At 40.9% G+C, this 11,533-nt stretch overlaps 1 protein-coding gene across 1 annotated transcript; it reads right to left on the bottom strand.

Annotated features, from left to right (window-relative positions):
* Nucleotides 1–8,239: 8,239 nt before the first annotated feature.
* LOC147606060 (cytochrome P450 71AU50-like) lies at nucleotides 8,240–11,267 on the bottom strand. The gene is made up of 2 exons (XM_086792846.1): nucleotides 10,182–11,267; nucleotides 8,240–9,149 (listed from the first exon to the last, which is right to left on the bottom strand). Exons 1-2 carry the CDS (start codon nucleotides 11,052–11,054, stop codon nucleotides 8,544–8,546), a joined length of 1,479 nt encoding a protein of 492 aa, XP_086648972.1. The 5' UTR covers nucleotides 11,055–11,267; the 3' UTR covers nucleotides 8,240–8,543.
* Nucleotides 11,268–11,533: the final 266 nt, after the last annotated feature.

The following is an 11,533-nucleotide window of genomic DNA, read 5'->3' as shown; positions in this document are numbered from 1 at the left end:
CCTGATGACACGCTTGTTGTAGGCATGGCCAATGATATTGGGAGTTGCAATTGGGACATAGATCTCAATGGCTCGAAGATGTCAGTCATTGGGTTCAGTAAGGGTGTCGGCCCCAAGTAGTCCTTCTATCGTTGCCATGTTTGATGTTGTCAATTGCTCCTTAATGAGCAAGCACATGTTTTTTTAAATATATAATAAATATTTTCTCACAACCCGTTACAACTTTAAGAGGTCTGGCGTACTCTCCGTTGGGTCAACCGAGTATCCGTTTGTCCTAATTAGCTTAGACGCTACACGCACGTGAATGACCTTAGGGATATTTTTCCAGAAAAAGTGCATGCTAGTAACTTCCCAGATGGAAGAGGGGGTCCTAAAACCTATTTTCCATCACTGTCTCAAGATTAAAAAATTTGGAAATTTTTTCCCTGTTTCGCAGCATGTTTGAGTTTCAAAAATAATTTGGAAAAACTCTGTATGAGAGAGTTGTATTTTTGGAGTACTACAACTTGTCTCTCTGAGTGTTCGTGATTTTGTCGTTCAAACTCTCAACATGTAGCTCGAATATAGTAAAATATGATTTTTACGCAGTTTTTAATAAATTTTCGTGCTTTTTGAGCTGTTTTTTACCTCGATTTTTGGGTTGAATTTCAAGGCTACTAGTCGAAGGCCAAAACGGTCAATTTTGACTTCGGACGGCCAAGACCAAAGTTGAAGAGCTCGATGTTAGCTTTTCGATGAGTCCTGAGCGCATTCATCGGATTCATGGTTTGGGAGATACGAGCCTCCAAATAGGGGTGTTTTTTTGGGCTGACGGTCCCCCTTTCGCGCTGTGAACTAGCAGGGTGCAATTCACGACGTGAAGCGAACACGGATTTTATCCAAAAAAAAATTTGGCGTGAACCTTGTTTCACGCCATGAACCGAACTTCACGGAAAAATTAAATCTTTTTTTTTTTGCATGAACCTTGTGTCACGCCGTGAACTGGACTTCACAAAAAAATTAAATCTGATTTTTTTGGGTGTAAACCTTGTTTCATGCCGTGAACTGGACTTAATGGAAAAATTAAATCTGATCTTTTTCTTTTTTGGGCGTGAACCTTGTTTCACACTGTGAAACCTTAAGGCATGAAAGTGCAGAAAATGGTTTATAAGTGAACCATTTTTTTGATTTTTTTTTTGAGTCTAGTGGTAAATATGAATTTCCTTGTTTGAGGGGATATTTTTTAAATTTAAAATTAAGGAGATATTGGCATTTTTCCAAAAAGGTAAGTAGGAATCAAAAAAGTTAACCTTTTTATAACACCCCTTACACCCTTCATAAATGACCCCCAAAATGGACAATTTGACAACTCATGAGCATCTACTCATTGAATGCTCATTAGCCTTAATGATGAGTTATATAAAAAAGTGATTAAGAATTTATCAAAGATTAATTCTTTCACTAATCTTTTCCTCTTTTACACTAATCGAGGACTCTAATTAACCACTAATCCCTAATTAATTCACATAATCGAGCACTTCATTGGATATATCAAGGGAATGCTAATATGTGCATAAACAAATGTGTAAATTAATCTAAAATAGGAGATTAATTAGACTCTTAATTTTGGTCTCCACTTTTAAGGTAAAATTGAGCAAAGAGAGTTAAATTCCTCCAATTGATGAAGAAATTGATGTAATTAGGTGTTTTGATGCATCTAGATGCTCTCAAAACACTCAAAAATACTAATTTTGACTACTCACATGATCAATTTAGACCCCAATTAACACATTTTCAAAAAAATTTACCTCTTGAATAAGATCAATCACCCTTAATGACAAAAACCAGTCCATTAAGAGAAGTTAGTCGAATTTAAGGGTTTTTTGATGGTTTTTAAGAAAAACTTTGAAGAATTAAGCTACTCCTAATGCTTTGCTAACACACTAATGCAAATAATTTCAACAAAAAACACACAATTAAGCTAAAATTAATGATTTTAGTTCTATGTTTAACACTAATAAAGAGAGCTAACATTCACTAAAATTTGCATTCTATTGCATTGTTTGATGCAATGGATGCAAACTAAGCCTAATACAAACTATGTGCAAGCTCTAAGAACATGAAAAACCACAATACAATAATAAATTAAGCTAAAAATTAAGCAAAAAACATTCTTTACAAAAACAAAAAAGAGAACTATTCAACACCAAATCACCATCAAATCCACTTCATTTTCATGGGAAACCATTAATCAAGATAATGGGCAATGGGTAATGCGTAGATTAGAGGAAAAACAATGGAAGAAGCCATGGGATGGCTCCCCGATAGCGGCACCAAAAATGTTATGGCTCACCCTAACCCCCCTTGAAACACATCCAACAAGAGATTACCTACTAGTAAACCGCAACAGTCATGAGGATCTTTCTAATGGCCGAGCTTGTAACCCTTGAGGCCTCCAAGCTCTACAACTCCTTGAAGCAATTCCACCGTGCCTCCCACGAGCGTCGTCACACCCCTGCGCTGTACTACGGATACTCGTCCCTCCTCTCACTTCACTTCACTCACACACACTCACTATCATGCATTAGGGAGAGAGATTAGCAAGAGTTGAACTCAATTGTACAATGGGAGAGTATGTTGTATTATGAGAGAAATTCACTTATATACATGGCCATAAGTGTTCACACTCACTTAAATTGTGGCTGGCCGGGCAGCACTTTAAGCTCATAAGAGGCCTAATGCTATTACAATGATTACTCGCATAATATATCCATGAAGTACATCACTTAGGACTTCATCCTACATGATGCTACCACATGCTCTAGAAGCGGGAATCACCAAAAATACTCCGTCACACCATTATGGGCGCCTGTCCAAGTTGTAGCTTTGGACACCATTGCTTCATATCTTGAATGTATGACCCTTTGGTGTATCTACCGTGACTCCTTGATGTAAGATAATGGTGGTAGCTCTTGTTAACCCTAGGAATGGGTTAACACTGCCCTAACCTGAGGAGATGTTTCTCAAAACATTCGCACTATAAAAAGCATAAGAATACAAAAGCCTATAAGGTTGAGGTGTCAGGTTTACATGCTTGTTTCGCAAAACATTCATATAGTGGCCACCTGAGAGCTTTTGTCGTTGTTCAAAAACACAGTTTTACAAGCTTGTTTCTCAAAACATTTGTAGTGGTAGTTGCTTATTACAGCTTTCGCCATTGTTCAACAAACACTAGCTTGAGAGCTTCTATTGTATACTCTTCCCTTCCTTGGATATTTGATTGCTTTGAGCTCTTTCCAACAACCTCAAGAGATATGGCAAGGCAACATGTGACCTCTCTTGGAGGATTAGATTACAAGCGCATCCATGCATGCGTCAACGATTGCGTTTTGTTTCGTGGACTACATAAGGATGCAAGAGAGTGTCCTACTTGTGGAGAGGCAAGATATAGAGTAGATCTCAAAACTTTGGATGTGCCTCGTAAAGTTCTGCGACATTTTCCCATAATCCCTCGCATCCAACATATGTTCAAGTGCAAATCCATTGTTGCAGAGCTCATGTCATGGCATCCCTCCCATCGATCAACCGATGGCAAGTGGAGAACTCGCGCAGACACTCTTGCATGGAAGCATATTGAAGACACATGGCCAAGCTTCAAGGAAGAACCTAGGAGCTTGAGACTTGGATTGGGTATGGACGGCGTGAACCATTTGGTCTCAAAAGTACCTCTTACAGTGTATGGCCAGTGATATTGGTGAATTATAATCTTGCACCCTCTATGGCGAGATTAAGAAAGGACATGTTATGTTATCCCTTCTAATTCCAGGGAAACATAAAGTCAAAAATCCTAATGTTTATTTGGAGCCTTTGATTGACGAGCTAGAGATACTTTGGAGAGGTATCAAGGTGCATGATGTGAGCAGGCCTCCCTCGTCATGAGACTTCAACTGCAAAGCAATCTTGATGTGGACGATGCATGACTTCCCAGGCTATGGCAAGTGTTTAGGTAAGCATTGCACTTCTAATTAATGAGTAGGCAAAGGATGTGGCACCCTAAACCTACCTTCAACTCTTAATTGCGTCTATTGTTCAGGTCTCACTACATCGGGTTACCATGCATGTCCTATTTGTGGTCCTTCGCTTGTTGCCTCACGGCGGCGGGCAGACGCATTGAATAAGGCCATCTATGAGAATCACCATCGATTTCTCCCACCTGATCATCCTAGATATGTTGCCGCTTGGAATGAAGTCCTCCCACAATCCCTCACAGCAGGAGATTGGATGAGAATTTGGGACGGTTCCACGACTCCACCACTTGGCATGAGCCGGTAAGGGTTTGTAACTATTGTGTACTATATTGGCAAGAAATAAAGATTGCCCGCCACTAACACCAGCTTTTGTTTAGATACTCCATCTTTTATCGTTTACCATATTGGTCCCACCTCAAGATCAATCACCTGCTTGATCCCATGCATATCTTCAAGAATGTGGCATCTACCATTTGGGAACATTTGAATGGGACACACGAAATCCCCTAGGCATAAGGGAGGATCTACGTACCATAGGGAGGATGCCTGAAGCTTGGCCACAAGAGAGACCAAATGGGCGTGTTTTTTTACCTTGTGCACCGTGGAGGTTATCAAAGCTAGAGATGGTCGAAGCGTGCTATTACTACAATTCGTACTCCCACTGCTGGATGCATGAGGTGTTTGAAGGAGGCCTTTACAAAGAGCAAGAAAAGAGGTGTAGAGCAATTATATGGCTTGAAATCTCATGATTGGCACAAGATGCTCCAAGTAAGTATTTTATGTGCATAATATCTTTTTCCTTTCAAATTTGTGAGTGAATTAGAAGCAACTAATCAACCATTCCTCGTGTGTTTAGTTCATACTACCTACTAGCATTTCTCGTAGTGCATCGAAGGACGTGAAAGATTGTATTTATAAGATGGGCGAGCTTGTGAGGTACTTTATATGATACAAAATGTGATGCGTATCAATGCTCCATGCAAGGTGTTCATATTGCTAATATGGTGTACTTTTTCATTTCTAGGTATGTGAGCTCAAAGGAAATAGATCCCACCACGCTTGAGAATGCTCAAGTTATGTCAGTGGAGGTGGTTTGTTTAGTGGAGGAGACATTTCCACATTCTATTCTCACAAGCCAACTACATCTCATAGTGCATTTGGTGGATGAGATTGCTATATGCGGTACTATACATGCATGATGGTTCTTCTTCCTCGAGCGCTTCATGAAGACCTTGAAGGGTTTCGTGAGACAAATTGCAAGACCTGCCGAAGGTAGCATGGCCGAGGGTTGGTTGATACAAGAGTCACTTGTATATATTTCTAAGTTTCTTGTTGATGTGGATAGCTCTCTTCCACGACTATGGAGAGATGATGATCTCTATTGTGCCTCAAGGGAAAGGACGTAACAAAGTAATAGACACGGAGTTTCTTAATAATATCAACCTCTATTGCGTGCTTAATAGTGATGTGATGAAAAGATGGGTGACAAGATACGAGGATGTGAAGGCAAGAAGACAAGAAGAAAGGGCCCTCTTTCGTACACACCACGGATCTCGTGTGCCATACCCTCAGTATCTAAGAGCACTTCCAAAGGATATTCATGTGGATTGGCTACTTGACGAAATGGAGAAAGCAGAGAAAGACAAGGGGATGCATATCACAATGGAAGAATGGGAGTATGCTAGGGGATGCATGAGTAAGGTCGGTATATAGAATGTTATGCATAAGTTAGGAGCTTTCAATAATTTAGATTGCTTATTTAATTGATTTTGTCTTGGTGTAGTGCACTATGTTCAATGCTATATGGTGTCAGGGCAAGCATTTTCAAACACAACAGATTGATGATAAGAGAAACACACAAGATTGCGGCGTCATTGCTAGCTTTGAGGGAGCCAATGGAGCCATGGATGATTATTGTGGCATAATCCAAGATATTATTAAGCTTGACTTTCGACGCTTCTTTGTGTATGTTTTGGATGTAAAGTGGTTTAAGGACGTGGTGGAATAAGGCCCTAATGCAACAATCAAACGCCATGCAAGTGGCTTTGTAACTATTGACTCCACAAAGTTTTGGCAAAGTAAGAAGGACACACTAGTACTACCACAACAATGTGAACAGGTACTGTACACACATATAAAAGTACTCACTTTTAAATATTTGATACCTTCGAATGCAAGGAAAATAACATGATTGTATTTGTGTTTGAATTAGGTTGTTTATCAACCAATGGTGGATAATAACAGATGGTGGCATGTCATACCTATTATACCACGTTCCAAAGTGATGTATAGTACATTTACGAATATGGAGCGTACAGAGGATGATCATGGCCATGGAGGTGATGATGACCGTGATACAAGAGAGGAGGATGATCATGAGATAGGAGATACAGATATTGAGGCCATTACCCGTGAGGACGAGCCTACCATTGGTGATGCTGATTTCGATGAGCACATGAGTAGCACAAGTAGTAGTGGGTTGAATGTATTTGTAGATCTAAACACTTGTTTGGATTTTGAAGTAGATAGTTTGGCAAGGGTTGATCTCATTGAGGATGAGATTGAACCGTAGCCCATCATTGATATTGGCTAAACTATTTTACATATTGTCTCATTCTCCTCACCTCACTTATTTTTTGTATATGTGGGTTTGCAAAAAAGCATTGATGTTTTTGTTAAAATTATGTGCTTTGGTAATCATGGGTAATTTTTGGAAAGCAGTGATGTACATTTACCAGCCTACACCAAAATCTCACTTTTTGTACTCTCTGTTTTGCGTCTAAATACGCCTCTAATTCTCAGTGTAGACACACTAATAGATGCCCTAATACACACGTAAATAGACGTCCTAATACATGCGTAAATAGACGCGCTGTTAGACGCAGTGTTAGATTCTTAGTGTAGACGCCCTAATAGACGCATCAATAGACGCGCTATTAGACGCGCCCGTAATTTCCCTATTCAAGCAACGCCTATAGACGCGCCCACTATTTTGCAGGTCTATCAAGCGCGTCTATAGTTGCTTTGTGTTGTTGTGTATGTTCTACATGTCACTTTAACTTTAAAAGGCTCCTTGCCTAGATTATATTCTAGGTGTCACTCTAAAAATGAGTATTCATAGAATTGCTTTTGGCTACCCAATCCTTGGAGCAGCTTTGACTTTTCTTTTATTGTGGCTTCCTCAATTCATTCCAAATAGACTTATCCTTTGCTCCATGGTTTTGGTTAAAACTTATGAGAATTCTATGAGTTTCACTTTTCTTTACATACTCAAATTACCTTTATGATATTTTCTATTTTATAATCTATAAATAAATAGTTAAGTGCACAATCTAAGATAGAGAAGATTCCAATTTTCTTTCTCTTCTAAAAAATATAAATATTTTTGCTACTTGTGCTCTAGATTTTGATGTATAGCCCCATAATGCTAGGATTCCCTCTTACTTTTAACAAGTGAGCTTGAAATTTATGGTGTATATGTGCACAGTTTCACTAAAAAAAGTCTCTAGATTGGAAATCGTATCACATTCTTAGGGTTCTTCCTCTTATTTGATGCCTACACACACCACTTATTTCTTTTACATCTTCAATATCTCCTCTAAAAAAAGAGCTTCTACGGGCTCAGAAAGAGGCAAGCTGTGTATGTCATTAAAATGAATCCGGTAGACGTAAAATGCAAGGCTAAAGACTCTTCTACAAGTCCCCAAAAATGTTTATTATCACAATTTCTACCTCAATAGGTTTGTTGAGAATAATAACAAAATCCAAGTTTTTACACTTTTTATAGTTTTCACTATAAAAGATTCCAAGAGTTTTGTGAACACTTTAAACAACATTTGTATTAGAAAAGGCAAAATCATATTGTTGATGAACTTGCAAGACTAGTCAAGAGGCAAATATATGAAGATTTGTATTGGAAAAGGCAAAACCATATGGTTGATGAACTTCAAACACTAGTTGAGATGCAACTATATGAAAATTTGTGCAATTGGTTCAAGAGGGCTTTCTACTTTAGTAGAAAAGATAGAGTTGCCCTTGTTTGTGGATCATTAATAAAGAAGTCGATGGGGATTTCATTACTTGTGTAGTTCTTCATTCCTTTGTTGCAAAATTCCACCAATTTATTGGTTATGCAATCACAAATCCGCATGTGAATTTACTCCATTCCAATCAATAGCATGAGAAAAGCCACATCTTATATGTTTAAGGTATACATGTTATTGTAAAGCCTCAAGGTTTGAAAAGAAGACACCATTTCAACATTATAATTGATAAATAAAAATAAACATGTCCATAGGTGTGTTACCTAGTGGTAGAGCCACGAGACACAAACCTAGGTTTGGATGGACGTGGATAACAAATAAACAATATACAATCGATGAACTAAATTTGTTTAGGAAAGTCTAAAAGTGGGTAATTAGTGAAGTACATTTGAATTCATGGTTTGTTAAATTGGTGGGGTAACCATGATCCACCTATTAATCTCGGTACTTTTTAAAGAAGTATATTGCAAACTGATGAATTTTGAGGAGGGTTTTATCCTCGTAAGCTTGGAACGGCCATGAGAGGGCTGCCACGATTCACCACTATTCCAAATTTCTCCGACATGTCAATTGCTTGATTAGGAGGAACCACCCATTGAACCTTGTGGATGAGATTTGATAGGGTCAACTCTACTATGGGAAGTGCAAGGGGCATTCCTGGACAACTCCGCCTGCCTGATCCAAATGGAAGAAGCTCAAAATGCTGCCCGCGAGCATCCAAATCTTTACATTTCTCAAGGAACCTCTCGGGTATAAACCTCTCGGGCTCATCCCATATCTGTGGATCTCGCCCACTCGCCCAAACATTCACGATCAGCCTCGTGCCTTGCGCTAGCTTGTAGCCGGCCACCTCGCAGGCTTCCGTCGACAAGTGTGGAATGAGAATTGGTAGGGGAGGATGCATACGCAGTGTTTCCTTCACTACTGCCTTTGTGTACACCAGGTTAGGCAAGTCTTCTTCTTCCACCATCCTCTCACGTCCCACCACACTGTCCACCTCCTGTTGAAGCTTTGTTAACACGCGCGGATTCGCTATTACCTCTGACATTGCCCAATCCACGGTGACCGCGGAAGTGTCCATCCCAGCCGAAAGTAGCTCCTGCAATCAAGAGATCATGCATCTGTCAGATCTCTAAGCAATGTTAATATGCCTTTTCTTATAATTTGATGAGGAGGAAAAATGTTTGCTTTTGGGATGCCAAGACTGCAGATTGAAAGTTAAGTATGCTATCTGCAATGTTTTCTCCATGCTATTCGCAATGTTTTCTCCTCCTTTCATCATTGCAGTATTGTGTTCAAAGTATATGCCGATCCTCCAACGATAACAGTGTTCAATGTTTGCCCTTCAAGCACTCTTTGGATCTTAGACGATGGTTACTATGGACATCAAAGATTGTGACTCAACTTGTGATGCCCAGTTCTATTAAAACTGTGCAGGGTGTTCACTCCAATCAAATGATTGCCTTAAAGGGTTTTATCCTGTGGCACGTTCACTACCTAAAAAGTGGCCAATATTTGAAAGGGTGGTACCCCTTAATACTCGGGTATGTATGTGGTGAATAGTATGGTGTGTGTATAGCTGGGTGAAATTTTCACATGTGACTAGGAATGGAAAAAGACCTTTGCCACCCCCTAAGTTATGATCATTAGATAGACTAGAGAGGTTCGTAGGGAGCAATGTCCCTGTACATATTATTGTGGAAGCCATCATGTGTAGGCATCAACACGTGTACAAGCACGGCCATGTGTAACCCTATCATAATGTGCCTGCCACATAGCCATCCCTAAGAGGGCCTTCTTCAGGTTTCGGATGAGGAGTAACCCTATCATAATGTGCCCATTAGCCAACCCTAAAAGGGCCTTCTTTAGGTTTTCAATGAGGAATGTCTGTAACTGCTCCTTCCTTTACATGGCTCTTGGTGTTAACACCTGAATACATCCTAAACGCATGTGTGATTTAATCGTGGCCATGTGTTTTACAAGAGTTTGATACCACACACATTCTGCTGAACCCACTTCTTGTTATAACAAGAATCAGCACAACTTGATAAAACTTGGCCTTCTACGAATGATTGATGCAAGCGATTCCTGTATAATTATATCTTTCAAAGAGGGCAGAATTTTCGCTTACCAGTGTAATGGATTTCACCTTATCTCTGCTCAAATTGTTGGCCAGCAGGAGGTCAAGGAAATCCTTGGGACCATTCGTAGCTGGTAGTTTCTCGCGTTTAGCGAGTATGCTTTCAAGGAGTAGATCGATGGAAGCGTGCCATTCGTCCATGGAACGTTTGGCTTTGCGATCGAGGAAGCCAAGGTAAGGTATGAGGTCTCCTATGATCGGAATTTGGAAAAGCACAGTGCCGTGGTGGAGGAGCTGCTTCAAGTTCGTCGAGCCTAGCTGGACGTCGGAAACGTCAGCGATGCGTTGCCCGAGCAGGATGCGGCACATGATGTTTTCGAGCAGGTTCCCCACGCATGCCGTAATGTTGACTGCCGTCTTGGACTCGGCATAGTTGTGGAGGTCCTGCAGCGTGCGCTTGATTTCGTCGGCTACAATTGGCAGAAACTGGCGGACCCTCCTGGCTGTGAAGAGCTGCAGGCTGTACATTTTGCGAAGCTCACGCCACTCGGCGCCATAGCGCGTTGTTGCAACTGCGCTGTCCTGGCCGTAGCTCAGCCTCCTCGCGCTCTCGAAAGTAGGCCGGCTTGCAAACACCTTGTCGTGAGTCTGCAGGAACTCTCTGGCAGGCTTTGGGCTTGACACCACCAGTGTGGGCATGGAGCCGAGGCGCAGGAAGACGATGGGTCCAAACCTCTTTGATAGGGTTGCAAGAGATCTATGGGGGGAGTCACCAAGTAGATGCAGCAGATTACCCACGACAGGCCAAGCGAAGGGCCCTGGTGGAAGCTGCGAACGCTTCCCCCACACAGTATAACCTCGACTAGCTAACCACAATACAAACATGGCTATGGAAATCACCCCACCAAAATCTAGCAGGTCCATGACTGTGTGGCTATGGAGCGTCGTCCCTGATCGATCCTCTAGCTCGACTACAAGCCAAACACTTATGAATCAAATTAGCAGATGCTGAAGGCATCATTTGGTGAACTTTTGTCATCGCCTCCTGTTGTCCAGGAACTGGCAAACGATTCTCCATCACGTCGTGACTCGCGAATCGTGCCACGTTGAGGTGCACTGCAGTGACTGCACAAACGAAGCATCCCCGTAAATCAAAACGACAAAGAGTTTAGCGGCCACTATTTTGAAAACTTATCCAAATTTTATAGATAAACAAACATTTATATTTCCAAGGTCAACAACACCTTAGTCATGGCCCGTGGGCTTTAGGCTTTAGCCCACTGGTTGCGCCCCAAAAGAGCGGTGCTTCGTGCAGGCCTTGAATGAAAGTCAATCAGCCCCCTCCCTCGACGCTCGTATTATTGTTTTTTATCTTTTTCAAGGGATATATAAATACTTAGTTA

This window comes from Cibotium barometz, chromosome 58, assembly GCF_041138505.1.
Source record: "Cibotium barometz isolate CiBa-2024 chromosome 58, ASM4113850v1, whole genome shotgun sequence".
In the NCBI taxonomy this organism is placed as follows: domain Eukaryota; kingdom Viridiplantae; phylum Streptophyta; class Polypodiopsida; order Cyatheales; family Cibotiaceae; genus Cibotium; species Cibotium barometz.
The sequence above is the reverse complement of the archived record's forward strand: the minus strand, read 5'-3'. Positions and strand labels throughout refer to the sequence as shown.

Excerpts from the sequence above, each read along its gene's own strand:
- LOC147606060 (XM_086792846.1), bottom strand. The coding sequence starts at position 11,054 with ATGGACCTGCTAGATTTTGGTGGGGTGATTTCCATAGCCATGTTTGTA. Across the intron at positions 9,150-10,181 it reads AGGTGAAATCCATTACACTG|GAGCTACTTTCGGCTGGGAT; the intron begins GTAAGCGAAAAT and ends TCTTGATTGCAG.